This window comes from Bos indicus, chromosome 1, assembly GCF_029378745.1.
Source record: "Bos indicus isolate NIAB-ARS_2022 breed Sahiwal x Tharparkar chromosome 1, NIAB-ARS_B.indTharparkar_mat_pri_1.0, whole genome shotgun sequence".
Taxonomy (NCBI): domain Eukaryota; kingdom Metazoa; phylum Chordata; class Mammalia; order Artiodactyla; family Bovidae; genus Bos; species Bos indicus.
In genome coordinates, this window is record NC_091760.1 from 132,678,585 (window position 1) to 132,700,503 (window position 21,919).

At 39.4% G+C, this 21,919-nt stretch overlaps 2 protein-coding genes and 1 long non-coding RNA gene across 10 annotated transcripts in view; 1 reads left to right on the top strand and 2 right to left on the bottom strand.

The window, feature by feature from the left end:
* NCK1 (NCK adaptor protein 1) overlaps positions 1–6,349 on the bottom strand; it is a 76,372-nt gene extending 70,023 nt beyond the window's left edge. Inside the window, exon 1 of one of the 3 annotated variants that reach the window (XM_019962042.2) lies at positions 6,200–6,349. The gene's annotated coding sequence lies outside the window, so the exon portion shown is untranslated. Of the gene's footprint in view, positions 1–5,806; positions 6,170–6,199 lie in introns of those variants that run through there. The other 2 variants (XM_019962047.2, XM_019962051.2) reach the window with 2 other exon arrangements.
* A 136-nt stretch (positions 6,350–6,485) lies between these two features.
* LOC109560055 (uncharacterized) lies at positions 6,486–18,904 on the top strand. The gene is made up of 3 exons (XR_002180866.2): positions 6,486–7,382; positions 17,715–17,846; positions 18,416–18,904. It is a non-coding gene; the product is annotated as an uncharacterized lncRNA (long non-coding RNA).
* Positions 11,679–21,919, bottom strand: part of SLC35G2 (solute carrier family 35 member G2) — a 36,548-nt gene continuing 26,307 nt past the window's right edge. For 5 of the 6 annotated variants that reach the window (XM_019962063.2, XM_070794363.1, XM_070794370.1 and 2 more), the window contains exon 2: positions 11,679–13,104. In XM_019962063.2, the coding sequence (XP_019817622.1) occupies positions 11,851–13,086 (1,236 nt within the window). In that variant the 5' untranslated portion in view covers positions 13,087–13,104 and the 3' untranslated portion in view covers positions 11,679–11,850. Of the gene's footprint in view, positions 13,105–18,467; positions 18,549–21,919 lie in introns of all 6 variants that reach the window. The other variant, XM_070794367.1, reaches the window with a different exon arrangement.

Consider the following 21,919-nt stretch of genomic DNA (forward strand, 5'->3'; position numbering starts at 1 on the left):
ATACTCAGAAATTAAAGACAAGGCATCCATGACACAAACACAAGATGTGCTCTATAAAAGAGAAATTTTAAGAGAAAAACAACTCTTGGAAAGTCAAAATCTTCACAACAAAAAAAGGAAAATTCAACACCAGGCTTAGGAAATAAACTTAACAGAGTCCCAGATAAAATAGAGCAAAAAGACTAGGAGGTGAAAAGAAAAAGAAAAAGAAAGTATTAGAGGACTAGTCTAAGAGATCCAAACAAATAACAGAAGTTTCATAGAGAGAGGAGATACAAACAGGAGAAGAGGAAACCACTGTTATGAACTGAATTGTGTCCTGTCAAAATTCGTACGTTGAAGCCCTAGCCCCCAACGAGACTGCATCTGGAAATACAACCTTTGGTTAAAAGAGGTCATAAGGGTGGGGCCCTAATCCAACAGGACTGGTATCCTCCTAAGAGGAGGAAAGATACAGTTCTCTCCACAGAAGGCCCTGTAAGGACACAGTGAAAAGGCAGCTGTCTACAAACCAAGAAGCAAACTCATCAGAAACCAATCCCAGTGGCACCTTGATCTCCAGCCTCCAGAACTGTGAGAAAATTAGTACCGTTATTTAAAACAAATAGTCTGTGGTATTTTGTTATGGCAGTCCTAGGCAATTAATCTAACCATCAATTAAGAAATTAAAGAAAAATTACCAGAACTGATGAACATAATTTGGTAGATTTGGAGGGCACAATGAATAACATCTAGGGAAATGCACAAAACTAGATGTATTTCATGGAAGTATGCCAAGTCACAGTCTCATGAAATTAAAAAAACTCCAAAATGGCCAAAAGCATTAGGATCAGAAATCAGAATGTCTTCAGAATTCCTAAAACTGTTATAAACTAGAAAACAACAGAGAGATGCCTTCAGAATTTCTAAGGGAAATTATTTCCAATCTACAATACATTACTCAACCAACCAAATCAGTGGGAAGACCTACATAAATAAATGAAGGAGGGGTTATTAATACAGATCTCAACTTTTCACAGGAATCTACTGTGCAATATAACCCATCAAAATGAGTGGGGTCAAACCAATAAAAAAAATTATGATTCACAGAAAATAAGAAATTTAAGGCAAAGGGAATAGTTTTATGGTAATGGGGGAAATTCCAGGAAACTACTATAGACCAGCTAAAGAACTAGTTTGATCAAGTGCAAAAACTGGTAGACAAAAATAGAGCAATTCTACTCCCACATATATACACACACACACACACACTCAAAAGAAATAAGGGTGTATGTCCACTAAAAGAGTTTTAAGTAAATGTTCACAGCTGCTTTATTCATAACTGCTTTAAAAAAATGTAAATAAGTATTCATTAATGGTGATTTTTTCCCCCATATTTATTCATCCGACAAAATACAGTCATCAGTGAATAAGACCAACTACTTCTGCACCCAGCATCATGAGTGAATCCACAAACAAAAAGTTAAGTATAAGCAGCCACAAAAGAGTATATACAGTATGGTTCCACTTACATTAAGTTCAAGAACAGGTAAAAATAATCTATGGTAATACAGGTGAAAACAGTGATTACTTTGGGAGGCAAGAGGCACAGATTGGGAGGAAGCAGGAGAAAGCGTTCTGGAGCACTGGGAATGTTCTATACTTCGACCGGGGTGATGGTAATATGATGCCTACAAATGGAAAAATTCATTATGGATACACTGAAATTTGGGCACCTTATAATTTAAAAAAATGTAACAATACTGTCTCTAAACAAGTTTTTAAAGAAATCAATGGACTTTTCAAATGGATCCCACAACAGGAACTAATCAAAAGGAAAATTTTCTAAGGCCTTATACACAAAGATCTTTATTTCAAAGTTATTTATAATAGGTAAAAAAAAAAAAAAATAGGAATAACACTAAAAAAACGAGTGCCATGCAAACTCTAGATTTCTCTGGCATAGGAGAGAAATTATTTGATGTGTTTTTATTACTAGCAGCCAAACTTAATACTTATTACCCTAAGGAAGCTATCTGCCAGACAGGTTCACAGGCTACAAGGCAAAAAGGAGCTTGACTATTCGAGCAGCCTAAAGGAAAAAGATAACGACAAGAGATGCAGAAGCTGGCAAAAGCTAAATTATGGAAAGTTTCACAGGGCTTTCTAAGAACATGTGGAAAGAAAAATGAGGAAAAAAAACCTGACTTCCCAGGCAGCAAATTGAGAGGTGGTACATAAGTGTTCCTAAAATGTACCTATACTGTATCTGGAAGTGATCATGCATTTCCAAAAACTTTTCCAATGCGTTGTTTAATTAATAAACTGTTTTCATAATATACCTGGAATAGGCATGAAGTACAAGGAATATTAAATTCTTTGTTCTATTTATTATCTGAACTGATCTAAGTGCAACATGATTTTGAAGCATGTACTGAGACTTTTGGAAGGCTGGTTCACCAAGAAAAAAAAAAACCTTTCTGGATGCATTCATTTTTTAAAAACATTTCCCCAAGCCATAACCTCACTGCTTTATTCAACTGGTCTGTTTGAACAGAAATTACTCACAGCACATTTATCCAATTTAGCACTCCTTAAGTACAATTTCAGGAATAAAGAACAAGAGAATCAGTGTTTCAACAGTTTATTTTAGCAGATAATTTATTTAAACAAATAAAAATAAGCCATTCACAAACAACCAAAAAATAAAACAAAAATAGCTTCTAATTTGTTTCAGGCCAAAAATGTCAAGCATACTCTCCTTAGATATTTCACCTAATTTATCTATGCTACTTGTCTTGTTACATAAATATTAAGAAAAATACCGAAGAAACTCTCTGCGGCTGTTTTTAACAGAAATTTTAGAGTTGGGGGAGGGGCAGAGTGTGAAGAACAAACATACAAAAGCTCTCCAACTTTCCAAGTGGAACAAATGATTTTCAGAATGTTCTGCTCAATAAACAAATTGCTCAATAATCTGGTTCTTGACAGAACAAAATGAAAAAATAGCAAAAGTGTTCCTGTTCTATCAAAAAGAGCATTTAGTTAGATCAATACACTCAGATGCCTTACAAGTAATACATCGTTCACATTTACTTTCAAGGCTCCCAAAGAGTTTCTCTTTTTCAAGAGATTCAAACTAAAATCCAACAGTAAAACTTGTAAGAGATTCACTTTTAATGGGTCATAGGACTCAACAGTGGACACACCAATATTATTTTAGTTAATGCTGTTACCATACCCAACAAGCTAGAGAAAGACTTCATGTAGACTTTAAATCACTGTTTCAATGATCCAAACAAGTCAGGTCATAAAGGTTCCCCTCCCCTCATACAGAAGTTCTGAATCTAATTAATACACAAAATGCAAAGTCATGTGAAGCAAACAATACAAAATGACACTGCAAGAGATGAAAAGAAGTATAGTTTCATAAGAATAAACACAGTTGTTTTTTTTTTTTTTAATATAGAGAACTTGAGTTAGGAAACCAAGTAGGAAATTAAGGTTTAAGTCAGCTCTGCCAGGGTCACTAGGTGAATTTCAGTCAACTTAGTCTGTATGGATTACATTTTCCCTATGTATAAAATGGAAGGATGGATTCCAACATTCCCACAATATTGTTCCATAGTATTACAATACAAGTCCACATATTAAAAACCAAACAAATGATAAAACAGGGCTGTGGGTTCAAAGGAAAGCAACAACACAGAGAACAGAAAGATCTAGAAGGCTGTGCGCAAGGACCAAATATGAAATGTCAACAAAATCTGACTTTACTTGCCACTTAATTTAAGGAGGAAAATTTCTTTTAAAAAATACTAGCAATGGCAACCCACTCCAGTGTTCTTGCCAGGAGAATCCCAGGGACGGGGGAGCCTGGTGGGCTGCCGTCTAAGGGGTCGCACAGAGTCAGACACGACTGAAGTGACTTAGCAGCAGCAATAAATAGGCAGTCAAAGTGTCAACAGACATGAAGGCAGAAAAATACACAATCTAGATAAGAACAAGAGATTGGTTTGTGTTCGGATGGACAGCTCCTATAGAGAATTACTGTTATCATCAGAAAAAACAGGTTTTGAGCAGACTGTTAGAAGGCTGGGAATTCTGAACTATACCCTCAATAACAGGGAACTAATGCTGGTTTAACAGTGAGGGCGGGTGGAAGCACTATTTTAGAACAAGGCAGAAGCCAGAACATACAAAGCAGGGAGAAAAGAGGCAGAAAATCCGGTTAAAAGCTACTGGGGGAAGAAAGAAACGAGTGGTTAGAACAGCTATCTGAAAGAAATTTCAGAAAATGGCTGACAAAAATTGGGCAATGTTATGTGGTGAGAGGAAGTCTAAGATAAAACCAGGGCTTATGCCTGGGTAGTTTAAGGCATGATAAATATCACCAAAACAATGTCAGCATATGGAATCAGTTTTGAAGGAAGACTATAAATTATATCTTTCAAATAAAGTGAGGAACAGACAGAATTGTTGCCTTATTAAATAATCTTTGAATGTCATTTCTGGCCCTGTCAGTTGTCTTCCTAAAACAGCACAGCAAAGTATTGACAGAGAATTTGTTAAATGCTTAGTGATTTCAAGAGTTTCCTCCAATTCTACTTATTGACTAAATAAGAAAATCATTTAGTCTTCTGGTGTAGGCAGAAAAATATCTGATATTTTTCCATATTACAAAGGGAAATAAATTGTAAAAATTGTTAAACTATAAAAGAATAAAATAGACAGGATATGGATTTATTAAGTCTTCCTGACAAGTGATTTCTAACAACATTTGCATCAAATCTACCTTGAGTTTTGGCAGGGAAGTTCTCAAAGGTGCAAAAATCCAGTGGCCTACAATATATTTCAATATCTAACAAAACCTACCATGTATGTTTCAAGTTTTATTTTCAAGGACCTGAAAGCACTAGTAAAATCTAGACTAAATATTCAGAAAAACAAACACACAAGTTTAAAATGTAACATGAAAAAGCACAGCTGAGAAATCTTGAACATTCTGCAAACTGTTCACAATTTTCCAAAGAAGAAGATGGTAAAGTTTGCCATGAAAATGAAATAAAACTATTAATCAACCAATTCGTAGTTCTCGAGTTTCTATTAAACTATGAGTGGGATACCTATTTAAGAACTGAACATTACTGACAATTACCAAACAGAACCTTCTCCTTGGATAATTTTCCCATTTACTCTGTAAAGTCCCTGAAGGTTGAGACACAGCGCTTTCCATCTGCTTAATAAACTGTATGGTTGGTCTTTCTTACATCTACCAAAATAAGATTTTTAAAATGAATACCTCTTGCAACACTTACTCGTCCTGACTGGACAGTGAGTTTTTTTTGCTCACCACCCAAGATAGGGATAGAAATTTCTCCTTCAACTCATCCTTTCCTAACTCCCATGGTTTCTTGCCAAAGTTAACGGGCAGAATTATTTTTAAGTAACTAGTTCATTAGTGTGACACTAAACTGGGCGTCTAAAAATTAAGGGTTCTCAGTCCCGCACAAAATTCAGCTTCCCGAGCTTCTAATGGCAAACTTTTGTGGATACACATAAGAAAGGTTACAAAAATCAACTATCAAGATACATTTTTTTCTCCCGGATATATTACAACTCAAGTCAAAAGCTTACAGCCCAAGTAACTCACGTACGAATCCATAATATTAAAATAACCCAGATTTCCCGACGAGGGAAACAGCAGGGGGCTGGGTGGGGGGGAGGGGCGGGAGGCGCATCCCGAGGATGTCCATCCTGCGCACCCGGAACGGCTCCCTCCCACTCCTAGAGGTAAGCGTCCCCACCACCACCACCACGTCCCTACCTCCGCGGCCTCGGAATGCGCCACAAAGCCGTCAGGACTTTTAGAGAGGAAAAGAAAGGAGAAGGGTGCACGCCACACACTCGACCTCCCAGTCTCCGGGGGCGGCCGGCCGCAGCGGTCACCCGGACCCGACGCTCCAGAGAGGGACAGGAAGGTGGTAGGACTACGCCGCACAGGGCAGTGGCCGGAGGGTCGCGCAAAGCCGCGAGGCAAAAAGCCCAGGCCCGACCAAGCGGCCTCCCCGCCCCCTCCGGCTTAGCTCCGGGCCGGCAGACGGCGCCCCGGGAGCTAACTTCAGCAGGGAAGAGGAAGCACCGCGAGTAACGGGCTATGTGGATTCCCCGGACGAGAAAAGCCTGTCTTTGCGTCTGCCTGCAGGCAGGACCGTCTCACCTCCCCTCTGCCGAGCCCGGGCGGCGCCAGCTCACTTGAGGAGGGCAGGGACGCCGCCACGGCCGCCGCGATGGCCGTTACGGCACGAGGCCTCCGCTCTGCCGCCGCGTAGCTCTGGGGAGAGGGGCGGGGCGCGCGCGGCGGGAGGGCGGGGCTGCAGCGCCGACTGGTCGCGAGGCCCTGGGCGGACCCGCGCGGACAGGAAACCCACCTTCCTGCCCAATATGATAGGTTCAGTCTTCTCCTTCCCTCCTATCACTGACGCGAGGGCGGTCTTCGCCGCTCTGGGATTGGGCGAGTCCGCCTGTCAATCAATTGCTGTGCTGGGTGTAGCGCTGAGGCTGCTCCGCGGAGGAGTGAGAGAGACAAGCGCCCTGCCTGCGTCTGGGTATTGTTGCTTCTGTGTCTCTGGCTGATTATTCTGGGACCTTCCTCCTCAGCGCCACGGGAGATTCCACAGCAAAATTGACTGCTTTCCGAGTTAAGCCCCAACTGCTCTGGGAGCTTCCTTCTGGTTTCTGCACCTGAAGAAGGTCTTACCAGCAGAAAGTTCTTAGGGACGGGGAAAGAAAATGAAAAGCAAACAAAAAGGCCTGAACGTAAAGTCCTGGGAGAAAAATGTAAGACGTGTCCTTAACTTGAACCGCAAATGAAAATAAGCTGAGTCTGAGGGCCTTCGAAGCGCCCTGGTGCGTGGATAGCTTCCATTCTTGGCTGCGGTAGCTTTGCTGTGAGGACAGTAACTTTTGGTGACAGGTCTGTCCTTTCTTAGCGGCCCAGCCCCAGACACCTGCCATCAGTAAGTCGGTTCTCTCCACGCCGGAGCTTCAGACCCCATCACCTGCCTCTTCCTCCCCAGCCATCTCTGTGGCTCTGCTTAGGCGTTTCCCGCCCAGGGAAGCTTGCAAAGTGCACAGGTGTTTTCCCCATCCAGCTGCTGAAAGAGCCAGACTTTTTGCGACTCCATGGATCTGAAGCCCGCCAGGCTCCTCTCTCCATGGAATTTGCCAGGCAAAAATCCTGGAGCCTTTTGCCATTTCCTAGGGATCCAGCCAGAGTCTCCTGCACTGGCAAGGGGATTCTTTACCACCTGGGAAGACCTCCCTACCCTACCGGGATTGTAAACTCAAATCAGGGCAGCAACTCCATCTATATCCTGTAATTAGGATCTAAAGTCAATAATGTAAGTGGATTTTGAATTTATTCTAAGGATCTAAATACCTTTGTATATTTTATCATGGCTGCTATGGACTGAATTGTGTCCCCTCTCAAAATTCCTGTGTTGAAATGAAGCTCTAACTCCCCAATGTGACTGTATTTGGAGACAAGGCCTTTCAGGGATAATTTAGGTTAACTGAGGTGCTAAGAGTGGAGCCCTAATCCTATAGAATTAGTGTCCTTTATAAGAACTGACTGCAGAGACGTAGACACTGTCTTGCTGTCTGTCCTCACAACTGGAAGACACAGTGAGAAGGCAGCCATGTGCAAACCAGGAAGAGAGCGTTCACCAGAAACTAACCAAACTGGCATACTGGACGTGGGACTTCCAATCTCCAAAACTGTGAGAAGTTTAATTTTTGTTGTTTAAGCCACCCAGTCTATGGCATTTTGTTATAGCAGCCCAATAGTTTTATTTGTTGATACATCTTATAAAGTTTATGGATTGAGATATTTCATTCATTTTTGAAGCTGTATAAACCCATTGTCAAGAGGTTGAAACTATTTCTCCAAAATAGTTTCACACAACAAACTATTAGGTACACCTGGCTCAGTTCAACTTTAGTTTTTTAACATGTGATGTGAGTAGGGGAATGTGAATACAAATATAACAGGTAAAATAGTTCTTGCTATCAGGTAGCTTAGACCACTTCCATAAATGGGGAAAATAAACCCAGAAAAAAAATACGCTGAAGTCGTTTAACTTTAGATTTTATTTTGTAAGGGATTATGTATTTTGAATGGGTCAGTGATCCGAACAGACTGTGAGATTTTGATCCAGATTTCTTAACTACTGTGTGCCATCTGTTTAAGTAATAGAAGAAGTAAGGGAGAGAACTTTTTCATAGAAGGATTTTAGTTTCCTGTAAATACGTGTTTTCCTTTTAACTTTTCTTTAAATGTTCCCTTATCACCCTATTCTTACCAGAAACTCTTAAGAAAGAAAGAAAAACTAAAAAAATACAATAAAAAGAGAAGGAATTGAATAAAAATAAGGAAACAGCAATGAGAGGAAAGCATTGGGGTAGATAGACAGGAAGTCATGTATGGAATTGCTCTATAGTGTACTTAGAAGTATGGAGCCCATGTTTGTAAGGGGTGGGTGTTGTCCCAGAGACCTTTCACACTGTCTCCTTTACTTCCAAATAGAAACATGTGCTTGACTTCTTCTTCCTCTCTTTTAGCGGAACTCAAACCAAAAATGGGAATCAACCCTGCTAATTAGTTCTGAGTGGACTAGCCAGAATCAGGCAACAACATTTAGGTCAAAACTTATGACCTATGGACTAGAAATGGGGTTTCAGATAAAGGTAGCTAATCAATCTAGGATAAGAACATATAGGTAGTTCACTTCATTCATCCCCAAGGAAAGAATTTGGGAAGACAAGGAAAGGGAAAATGAGCCTCAGTGTCGCAAGACTTTTCCCAGGAAACTATTGAGGACTTGTAGAAATGATTAGAGAGAATGATCTGGTTTAATATCACTGTAAGGACTACATAGGGCAAAACAAACAAAAACAAAATCCTACCTACTAAATCAGTAAGAAGTCACTAATCACAGTCTTGACTATGAAGTGTTGAAATTAGTGAACCCTGGTAGCTAAATTCACTTTCTGGGTTGAGTAGTATTACTCTTTTATGGGAATTAATTAAACAAAAATTTATTGGGTTCACTCTGTGTTAAGCACTACAATACATACCAGAGATCTAAAAATCAGTCTTAAAGGAGCTCCATCCAATGTCAGAGAATGACATTTAAACTGATATTTATTATTTGTATAGTAAATGCAGCAATAGATGTCTACAGGGAGACATTAAGCCACAATGCGAGGGGAGGTGTGTGTGTGATTAGGCTAGTCAAGGTAAATAAGTAGGCAAAGAAGAGAAGGGCTTTTCACATAGAGAGGCCTTCATAAAAATATTTCTTTTAGTTTTTTAAAAAAGGAAGTATGCAACAGCAGAATATTGCTAGAGCAAAAGATGACAAAGTGTAAGCAAGAGTGGGTTATGCAAGTTAAGGGCCTTTGTTTTTATACTATAGGCAATGAGAAGCCATCAAAGGGTTTTCTTAACAGCACTTTAAACTGTCATTCTGTTGCTTTCTGGCCTCCACTGTTTCTGATGAGAAGCTGGCTGTAATTCTTATCATTGTTTTTCTGTAGGTTAGGCTGCTTTTAAGATTTGTTTCTTTATCTTAGTTTATCAGCAGTTACACTATGTTTCTAGGTGTGATTTTCTCTGTATTTATGCTGCTGGGGGGGGTTCACTTATTTCCCTGGATGTGTGGATTGCTGATTATTGTATCTTTTTATTGAATCTGGAAGACTCTTGGCCAGCATTTCTTCAAGTATTTTTTTCTGCCTGTTCTCTCTTTCTCTGACTACACTTAAATTTATGCTAAATTTCTTATTCCTTAGTACAGGTCATTCCAAGATCTGTTCATTTTTTTCAAATCTGTTTGTTTCTTTGCTTCAATGTGCATAATTTCTATTGAGAGCCAGTAATTCCTGGAAAATCTGAATGTTAACATTTTCCCAAAAACACAAACACCCTACAAATGGCTTTGGGTTCCTTTGGGTTATTGTCCAAAGGCATGTTAGTCAAGAGAACAGAAATCAAGATATTACAACAGAGAACTTACCACTGGGTGTTGATGGACTGGAAAAGCAAAAAGGGAACACTGAAGTAGCCCAGATGTGGTAACTACAGAGAGCAGCTGTCACCTCTAACCTAGCAAGATACCAGCTGGCATAGGAAAAATGTAGTTTGCAGGGTCTGAGCCATAGCATCACATAGGAAAGTTATAGATGAGTGTATCTGAAGTTGCTGCTGCTGCTGCTGCTAAGTCGCTTCGGTCGTGTCCGACTCTGTCTGACCCCATAGACGGCAGCCCACCAGGCTCCTCCGTCCCTGGGATTCTCTAGGCAAGAACACTGGAGTGGGTTGCCATTTCCTTCTCCAATGCATGAAAGTGAAAAGTGAAAGTGAAGTCGCTCTGTCGTGTCTGACTCTTAGTGACCCCATGGACTGCAGCCTACCAGGCTCCTCCATCCGTGGGATTTTCCAGGCAAGAGTACTGGAGTGGGGTGCCATTGCCTTCTCCAGTCAGAAGTTAAGATAGCTCAATAACAATAACTTAATAACCAGTAACATATCAACATTTGTTTGTACTAAATTAGTAAAAACTTCCCAGATTGGATCCAAATTAACGCTACCTTATGCAGTTTTACAGACTTTTAGCTCTTTTGAAAGGAGAAGGCAATGACACCTCACTCCAGTACTCTTGCCTGGAAAATCCCATGGGCAGAGGAGCCTAGTAGGCTGCAGACCGTGGGGTCAGTATCAGTCAGATAAGACTGAGCGACTTTGCTTTCACTTTTCACTTTCACGCGTTGGAGAAGGAAATGGCAACCCACTCCAGTGTTCTAGCCTGGAGAATCCCAGGGACACAGGAGCCTAGTGGGCTGCCGTCTATGGGGTCGCAGAGAGTCGGACACGACTGAAGCGCCTTAGCAGCAGCAGCAGCTCTTTTGAAAAGAATCCAGTACACGAAGTTTTCAGTTTTCTGCTGTACAATGATCACCGTTAGTGTCTTTTCCAGGAGTAAGGAGTACCTTTGCTGCCCCTCACACATGTACTTGCTACAAAATCATAAACAAGGGCAGGTTTGGAAGAGACTGGCATAACTGAGGATGAGTAGACCCTCCTCACACCTCATGGTGTGAGCATTCAGTCTCACACCATACGGCACAAAAGGGCATAGACTAAGTAGAGCTTGCAGGAATCCATATTCTCCCTACCTCCATTTCCTACGCATTGCCTAATATGGCCAGAGCAAGGAGAAGACAGTTTCCTCTCCTAAGGTAGGATGACCACCATTGCCAGTGAAAAACCAACTCCTTTCCTTTGTTTCCTCTTTCTTGCCTCAACTCCAGCTACTTTACCCAGCCCAATCATCTCTAGTTCCCTAATGCAAACAGATGACAAAAACAGGGCTTGGTATTCAGCATTTCATCTTACAGAGTTCTGAATATTGAAGGATTTTTGTTGAACACTTACAGAACATTGGACATGAACATTTTTTCTAACTTCTTAATATTTAGGACTGCTGAATTTCCACTGGAAAGGAGTCATTTCTTCAAGTCTTATGTTCTTTAGTGCTAAAAGTTGACATTCTCTACCACCTTTTATTATTTATAATAAATAATAATTTTATAATAAAAATTACCTTTTATTGTTAACAGCAAAGAGACCAGATTCATGATATTCCACATAATTTAATATTTAGAAGACTAAATTTTTCTACATCTGCATATATTAATTCTATATAGCACTCTGTCAGTTATACAACACAAAAAACCATTTATGGGTGAACATTAAAATGGCAGTGTACCTATTAGTAACTGAACATTAACAAGGTAATAATCAAGTATTCATTTAATGGGAGAGTCTAGTATTTCCTGATAATCCTGCCTTCTTAAATTCCTCCAGTAAAGTTTATAGCCAGCAAGGACAAAAACACTAATCATAATGATTACCCCTCCAAAGACATCATAGACACTAGGAAATATATGTAACACTAGAAGCTGCAACACCATTGCTACCACAATCTCCAGATGTTGTACTGTGCTGACCAAAGCTGGATGGAATTTGTCTAAGGCATAATAAACTCCCAAGAAGGCTGCAGTAGAACAAATGCATATAGCAATTAGATAACTCCAGGTTTCTCCATCTAATGGGATGATGGGTTCTTGAAGAACAAACATAGTAGATATTCCCCAGACTGTCCCAGTCCAACCAAATGTAAACAGTGCAGTCCACATGCTGATCTTCTCCTTAATGGATCTGTATACTATCATGGAAAGAGCAGTGGTCAGTCCAGCCATCACAGTCATAGTGTACCCAAAGGCTTCTTTCCAGGCATTTAACAAAGAATCATCTTCATCAACAATGTTGGGGATCATGACAAGACAAACACCTACGATGCTGCAAACAACTGTAGCCATGTCAACACAAGCCATTTTCTCATCTACAAGTAAAAAAGCCAAAATGGCACTGAAGACGGTGGTTGTGGCTCTCCACATAGTGGTCCCGTTGCTAGGAGGAACTATTGAAAACGATGTATAAGCACAGGTGATAGAGATGACATTGCATACACCGTAAAAGAAAAGTCGCAGTCTGTATCCACTTGGTCCAAAGGGGGCTTCCTGGTAGTAACACACAACTAACACAGATAAGACCTGCAAAACAGAACGGATAAAAATCAGTTCTAGAGATGGAACTTTGGAACGATCGGAAACAAGCCTAGTGATAAGAGCTACACATCCATGAGCCAAAGCAGATCCAAACAGCACTATCCACATTTTTCTGGATTGAAAAATATTTTTTTCTGCAAAGCTCTGGAACTGTCCAATTTCATTGGTCACTGGGTCTTCTGTTGGAGGGCAGGTATCCATGGTTCCAAAGAAGGTTCTTCCTTTTCTTTTCATTTCACTGAGCAGGCCTTTCTTTGAATTTTCTTCCATAAAACTTCCATAGTCTTCATTGATTTCTTCATATCCACCATCCCCAGGCTGAGGATAATGAGACGTATATTTCACCATTACTGTGTTTGGATGTATTTTCACCCGTTTTTTAACTGGATATTTTTTGGAGGGAGAAGTATCCATTTCTCCAGGCAATCAATTCTATTTAAGAAGGAAAAAAAGACAAATGTACATGTTCATCAGTTGAATTATAGCTTTAAATTCCATTATAATCTCATGCATCAATTCAATAATAGAAAGCAGAGGTTGTAACAGGAGTTTTTTTTTTTTTTCCCCTAAAGTAATAGGAAGAGATGATCTGACAATATGCCTTATCAGTATACAAGCTCCAATGAAATTATCTACCCTTTTCTCACTCTCATCCTAAGCCAGCCCCAGTTTCTCATCATGATTATTCTTTGTCTCATTAAACTGGATTTCTCTAAATAATAACTGATTTTTTCCATTTTTTTCATTCCTACCTCTCTATCAACCCAATAAGATAAACACACAAAAAATAAATAACAAGGTAGATCAAACCTCTCCTTCTGATTGTGTCATTTGTCTATAAGTTATTAAGTCCAAATGTTTTTGTATAATCACTTCTGTATGATACAAAAACTAGTATTATGAATTATTGTGACTTTTTAAACATTTATTCTGGATTCCCATGCATCTTCAGATATATGGAATACTGAAACTAGAAAATAAAATTTTCTTTTTGATTTTGTGACATTCATGCACTGTTGGTATATACAACTTTTCTGATGAGCAACTGGGCAATAGGTTTAAGATTCTAACTGAAACTACCCTTCAATTCAGCAATATCACATCTAGATTTTACCCTAAAGAGATGAACACAAGATGCTTTTTACCTTATGTGTTTTTTAAGAAAGGAAAAAATAAGAGTACATATTTATATTTGTTTATATAATATAAAAAGTACAACATTAAGGAATTATGGAAACATACAAAGGAAACTAATAATCATTGAGGTGGGACAGGAAATAATAGAAAGAAAACATTTTGTATACTTTTTAATATATTATTTGAATCATGATAATTGTTTAAATTTTTTTTTAAAGTTCATCTGGTATTGAGAAAAGAGAGCACATAAAAAGGTTGGGAAAATGTATGAATAGAAGACTTCATTGTAGCGCACCAGAATGACCCTCCATACTACACTATGCATCCGTTTAAAATAATAATGCCGATCTTTACTGATGTAGAAAGATGTCCATGTTGTATGAAGGATTTGCCATGGTGCTAGCATATAGTAAAATCTCAAAGAATATTAATAAATTCAGCTTCCTTTCACCTATAATTAACCCTTTTGAAACACTGGATGTCATCTACAATCTTATTCTTTCTTTGAGACCAGTATTTGTTCGTTCAGTTCTCTTTAGTTCTTTTCCCTCTCCCCAAGAACAATTTGCTATTTCCTTCCCAATGATTTCTTCCCCCCAAAACAAAAAAATTTAAAAAGGAAACCTTTTTATTTTTTGTCTTCATGACATATTTCCCTTGTTCATTGCCAAAAACTCATCAGTTCCAGGATCTTAAACCACAGTCCAGAAATCAAATCCCATTTTGTTCTTTAACACCATCTGGGTAAACCAACTGTTCCTATTTATTCATTTCTCTTCTAAATGACACTACCTTCAGTTGGAAGAGTCATTTTAAAAAACACCACCTGTGCCTCCAAGCCCTTCAGTTCCTGGCCTGGATCTCCAACTTGGAGTCCTTCATGCATAATGCTATTAAATTAATCTGGATGTTCTCTTTTTTTCAACTTTTATCAGGATATTTCCACTTTGAATGATTAGCTTTAGTCACAAACTGAATTAACAGTCTTGGTCTCCCAAATAGATTTTCTGTCCCTAAATTCCTCATTTATGTTTGAAATGCCACTATCTTTGTAATTCCCCAAGCTAGAAACCAAGGAACACTCAATTATTCTTTCTGCCATCACATTCCATTTGGTCATTTATTTTATTGTTTTTGTCTCTGAAATATTTCTCAGACTTTTCCTTTCTCCTCCAATTTATTTTAGCTTTTGAATCTGGATCAGATTTTTGCAAATTCCCATCTAGCATATTGCAACAGCATCCTAACTAGTCCCCTTGAATCCTAGTCCTTCTCTTCTAAAATCCAACTATATTATACTACTGTCACATTAATGCCTTTAAAAGATTCAAACAAAACAAAAAAATTCCCTCAAGCTTTTCCCATTCAAGAACATACACTATTTCCTACCAACTACCTCACCGAGTCTCAACTCCTCTGCCTAGCTCTCAAGATCCTGCCTAGCCTTGCCCCTATCAATACTTAGCTCCTTAACACAGAGACTTCACTCCAGTGTTCTCCCTGTCCTGACACCCCACATTACATGTTTCTCTTAAGTCTTTATTCCTACTAGTTTCCTCTCTGCTCCCACTTTATAAACTGCTCATCTTTTAAGAAGGCCCAGTCCAAATCCTGCCTTTTAGAAATACACCTTCCCTGACCACTCCACTTTTTTTTCTTCCTTATTTAACAGCTGCAATAGTTCTAATTTTTGTAATCTCATCCCTTTGTTATTTACTTGTCTCAACTCAGTGGAATTTTATCTGCAGTCATTGTACCCAAATTTGCTGTTAAATTGCCTTTCCTTGCTAGTCAGCAAGTATCTTTTTCTTTTTTTCAGCAAGTATCTTAATGACATCTCATAACTTCCTATTTGCTGAAAATTGTTAAAATTGTAGTTTATATCCATCAAAGCTTTTCCCTTCCCACTGTAGCCAGATTTCTAGTCCCAGGAGCGTGAATAGGGGAAGGACACATTCTGCTGTTTTACTCTTTCTGAGAGAAAGGAGCTAGGCTCCAGCTTCTCTGGTGTATTGGCAGAGGGAGGAAGAGAAAGGACACATATCTCAGACATTGGTTGCTGCTGTGTGATGGCTTTTGGATGTATAAACTTGGCTAGGCTGAACTACAGTCCCAAGTTACTTAATCTACCACTAATCTATGTGCTGCTATGAAGGTTTTTGTGGATGTGACAGAAGTCCCTAATCAGCTGACTCTAAGTTAATAAAAGAAAGACTATCCTGGGTGAAGTGAAGTGAAAGTCACTCAGTTGTGTCTGACTCTTTGCAACCCTATGGACTGTAGCCCATCAGGCTCCTCTGTCCATAGGATTTCCCAGGCAAGAATACTGGAGTGGGTTAACCTCTGACCTAAACAAGTAAGCTCTTTCAAAAAGAGATTAGGCTTTCCATGACCTCAGAAATTACAAATAGTTCATGCCATTAGGGTTCCAGCCTTCTCATGACCTTCCTTCCTTACTACCTGTGGACAAGAAGCTTTGGCCTGTTCTCATGGTTTCCAGCATGCTCCTGATCTTTGCTTTCTGATTGCCTGCCCTACAGACCACAGACTTCGTTATCCAGCCCTGACAATTAGCCAGTTCCTTACAATAAATATCCTACTGGTTCTGTGTCTCAGGTTGAACCCTGACTCTAATACACGGTGAAATTCTGTCTTGGATTGTTGTCTTTGTTTCTGTACTAACTCTAAAAGGCCACTGATAGTCTCTAGGTTGTAGACATCCAAATGCAGGTTATCTTGCATCAGTTACTTAGTCTCCCCAGTGCACAAAGCCCTGGTGTAGGCTGCTATGGGCCACAGGTTTTTGCTGTTTGGGTTCTCTTGCCTGTTGGGAAGTTCTCTTAGTGAGGCACCAACAGTATTCACTTGACCCCAGGAAAGTCATATATCCTTACCACTCCAGTATTATATCAGCTACTCACCACTGCCCCCTTCTCTCCAATCTTACTTCTCTTTGCTCGAGCAAGTAAAGAGCAAATTAAAATGTGCTGTCTAAGCAGACTTTCAGTTGGAGGAAGAAAGCATACCCAGTCATTGTAAATAATGATTTGATAACCTTCACCCTCTGGAGAAGGCAATGACACCCCACTCCAGTACTCTTGCCTGGAAAATCCCATGGACGGAGGAACCTGGTAGGCTGCAGTCTGTGGGGTCACACAGAGTCGGACACGACTGAAGCGACTTAGCAGCAGCAGCAACCTTCACCCTCAGTAGATTTTAAAGGGGAATATCCCTCTTCCCTCCCCATTAGGAAAAAGTACAACACTGTTCTTAGACCAAGGACCCATAACAGATATGACCCCTTTGACAGATTGTGTTTTCCAAACAGAGCCACCAATCTCATATCTCCTATACTACATATCTAGCTTTTTTTTTAAATGTGAGTTTGACATTATTAAATAGAGAAGTAGGGTCTATGCTCCTTCCCTTTAAAAGTAGCCCCACTTTTGTGACTATTTCACCAGTAGCGTATGGCAGAAGTGACTTGTTATTACTTCTGAGATTAAGTCATACATATAACTGTGCCTTCCTAGCTGCAGCACTTGTGCTTGGAGCTCTGAGCTAGCAGGTCAGTAGTCTGACTGCTCAGAAGCCACCATGCTGTGAATAAGCTCAAATGAGCCATGTAAAGAAACCACATGGAGAGGTCCTGAGACTGAACAGAGAGAAATTCCTGGTCAGCCCCCGGGTGCCCCAGCCCCTGCTGTTCCAAGTCCAGCCACTCATCTGACTTTAAGTATATATGAGACCCTGAGTCAGAATTGCCCTTCCAAGGTATTTCCAAATTCCTGATCTTAGAAACCATGACAAATAGTAAAATGAGTGTTGTCATTTTAAGCTACTAAAGCTTTGGAGTGACTTGTTACCTGCAATAGATAACTGGAACACCCTATTTCCTTTCCCAGGATTTTAAGGAATGGGAAGGAGGAATGGTCTTAATGATAATTTAAAGTCCTCTTATATTTGGACCAAGTTGATTGGCTTTTGAAGTCGGACATTTTGTCCCTTGTTGTGAGATCCTGGATTCTACTTCTGAGGTAAGAGGAAAGTTTTTTGTTTTGTTTTCAAATAAGTATAGTTGATTTACAATGTTTTAGTTTCTGGTGTACAGCAAAATAATTTCATTAGATATATGTATATACATATATATCCACATGTATATAACTGAATCACTTTGAGAGATATATATATATGTATACATACATATATATGAATGAAGAAGAAAATTTTATTCAACATCCTGTTAAGCACAGATTAGTGTATTTAATCCTAGTCCAACTGCATATTTTAAAGTATTATTTGAACTGTGTCATCTATTTCATTTCTGTCACTGGATTAGTCTGTACCTGATATCTTCCAGGTATATCTCAACACCTTTAATATTATATTGTATCCCACTGATGCAGAAGTCAGTCTTATACTAAAGGGATACATAAAGATTTTGGGTGTTTTGTTTTTTTTGTCTGTACCATTCAACATGTGAGATCTTCCCTTACCAGGGATCGAACCTATGCCCCCTGCATTGGGAGCATGGAACCTTAACAACTGGACCACCAGGGAAGGCTCAAGATCTTATTCATTCTCTCTAATTTTCATTTAATTTCAGGCTTTGTGAGTATAATTCTTGAAGAGAATCTGGAATCCTGACTAGTACTTACATTTGTGCACATGTAAGTCATTCAACCTGTGAACATTTCAGTAAATAATAAGGCACCATGTCCCCAGCACCACTCCAGGCTCTATAAGTAGAAAGATAAATAAAACTAGTGGAAGAGAGAGCAAGCAAATCAAATTTAATATTTTTAGAAGTCAATAATGCAAGTAACTACTTCAATACAGGAAAGGGCACATACAAAAGGCATCTAAACCCAAACACGGAGGATCTTTGCAGATTTCCAGGTGGAAAGGATGCCTGAACTGGGACTTTAAGTATATGTAACCTACAAATAAAAAAAGAGGAGAAAGAGAAAAACCAAAATTTTTTTTCTAGAGATACAAAATTTAGGAGTCAAAAATGTTGATTTTGAGTTCTAGCTCTGCCACCAAATAGAGCAATAACTATGTCTATTTTAAAATAAAGAGTTTTAGATGATAATTGTTGGGATCTTTCAACTCACTTCAAAATCAGTTTGTCAGTTTAATGAGTTCACATATCTAGTATTTTGATATCCCTCCCATGAGGGATCACCATGTAATTCAATGATCACAACTTTCTACTACCTGCTCTAAGTTATTCTGACCAATGTGCCAACTCAACTTCTCCTCCTCCTTTACAGAGATGAGGAATCTGAACTAATTTCATGGCTCCAGGGCCCCTGACTTTATATGGGGATATCCTCCTCCCAGGCAGAAATGTCCATTTCAGCTGCCTAAAGCAACTCCCCTGAGCAGAAGGAATGTGAAACAACAGGACCAGAAGACTAGCCTCCCCAGCTACAAACGTATCAACTTGAAATGCTGGGCATAAATGGATTAAAAGGATACATAGTTGGTATCTGCTTGAACAATGGGCACAATTCAAACCTGAAAGCAGTATTTGTATCCAAAAGAGGTCCTTTCCTATGCTACATCCCACAACATGAGGCCCAAGATCACTTCTGTCCTAAAGTTGAAAATATTAACATTGCATCCCTATCATTTTAGTGGGAATCCTTAGACATAACCCTTATGGTGCCTAAGGCAAATGGCACTTGGTAATAAGAACTTCTTTCTTTAGTTAGCAGACTAACCCCTAAAATAGTAAAAAGTCTTAGATATAAAGCTAGCTAGTGCAACTTGATTATAAGATAGTGATTTAAATGTAGGCATTGATGTGATATTTGACACTCATGAGTCAGACTGGCTTTGAACTAAATATTTATCAGAAACTGATAGGTTACTACCTTATACCTGAGAAGCCAAGTCCTGAGAAACCTTATTACCCTGGAACCCTTGGACAGTCTTGCCCCTGAATGAAAATAAAAAGACCATACCTAACTGGTCACCTGAAAGGGAAGACCCAACAACCATCTTTCTGGGATATTGTGAGATATCACGATATGCATAGGATCTGTGCTATTAAACATACCTTCTGAGACCTACTGAAAGAAGCCATTCTCCCTCCAAACTGATGAAAAAGGGGACCATATTCTGATGCTCCAAAGGCTGTGAGCATGAGTCTACTCATCCTTGTGCTGAACCCTGCCTAGCATAACCTTTAACATCTCTCTTTAAATTCTCTCTCTTCTCCACTGCAACCCATGAGCATCATTTAATTCTGCTTGTATTTTATTAATACTCTTTGAGTCTATATCTTTTTGTAAAAGCCTACTGTTTTAGTGGGAAAAGAACCTCCTTTTAAGCTCCAACCTCTGGAACTAGAAAATTAGTTCTTAAACAAACTAACAAAGTAGGATTTGAAAGACAAGAATGATAAGTGAGAAATAACAGAGTAGAAAGTAAAGAACATGCCCTTTCTTAAATCAGTCACACTTAGGAAGTGAGGGATTTACCATGAAGAAGTAAATGTCTGGCCTTCTTAGAAGGTGTGATAATATTCACATTGTGTGTAAGTAGTAAATGATCAAAATGAAATAAGTCTATAAACAAATCATGAAACTGAACACTTTTATGAAGATGTAAATAAGGGGCTGCAAGAAAAGTTAATTGTATAAGATTTCAAATACTCAGATTATAAAAGAACCAACATAAGCAAATTCAACTAAAGGAGGGAAAAAGAAGATACATACAACCTAGGAATCTCCTATGATAAACCAACTGAATCTCTTGTTGTTGTGTCTAGTCACTAAATCCCATTCAACTCTTTCAAACCCCACAGACTGCAGCACACCAGGCTTTCCTGTCTTTCACTATCTCCTAGAGTTTGCTCAAACTCAAGTCCCTTGAGTCTGTGATGCCATCCAACCATCTCATCCTCTGTTGCCCCTTTCTCCTCCTTCCCTCAATCTTTCCCAGCATCAGGGTCTTTTCCATTGAGTTGACTCTTCACATCAAGTGGCCAAAGTATTGGAGTTTCAGCTTCAGCATCAGTATTGCCAATGAATATTCAGGACTGATTCCTTTAGGATTGACTGGTTAGTTCTCCTTGCTGTCCAAGGGACTCTCAAGAGCCTTCTGCAGCACCACAATTTGAAGGCATCAGTTCTTTGGCACTCAGCCTTCTTTATGGTCCAGTTCTCATATCCATACGTGACTACTGGAAAAACCATAACTTTGACTATACAGACCTTTGTTAGCAAAGTAATGTCTCTGTTTTTTAATACATTCTCTAGGTTTGCATAATTTTTCTTCCAGGGAACAAGATCTTTTAATTTCATGTCTTATAGTTATGTACTCTTGCCTGGAAAATCCCATGGACAGAGGAGCCTGGTAGGCTGCAGTCCATGGGGTCGCAAAGAGTTGGACACGACTGAGCGACTTCACTTTCACTTTTCACTTTCATGCATTGGAGAAGGAAATGGCAACTCACTCCAGTGTTCTTGCCTGGAGAATCCCAGGGACAGGGGAGCCTGGTGGGCTGCCGTCTCTGGGGTCGCACAGAGTCGGACACAACTGAAGTGGCCTAGCAGCAGCAGAAATTTACTTGGAGCCCAAGGAACAAAAAAAATCTGCCACTGTTTACACTTTTTCCCCATCTATTTGCCATGAAGTGATAGGTCTGGATGCCATGATCTTTGTTTTTTGAATGTTGAATTTTAAGCCAGCTTTTTCACTCTCCTCTTTCAGTTTCATCAAGAGGATCTTTAGTTCCTTTTAGCTTAGGGAGGTATCATCTGCATATCTGAGGTTATTGATATTTCTCCCAGCAATCTTGATTCCAGCTTGTGATTCATCCAGCCTGGCATTTAGCATGATATACTCTGCATTTAAGTTAAATAAGCAGAGTGACAGTATATGGCCTTGATATACTCCTTTCCCAATTTTGAACTAGTCCATTATTCCATGTCCGGTTCTAACTGTTGCTACCTGCATACAGGTTTCTCCTCTCAGGAGGCAGGTAAGGTAGCCTTGTATTTCCTTCTCTTTAAGAATTTTCCACAGTTTATTGTTTCACATAGTCAAAGGATTTAGTGTTGTCAATGAAGCAGATGTTTTCCTGGAAGTCCCTTGC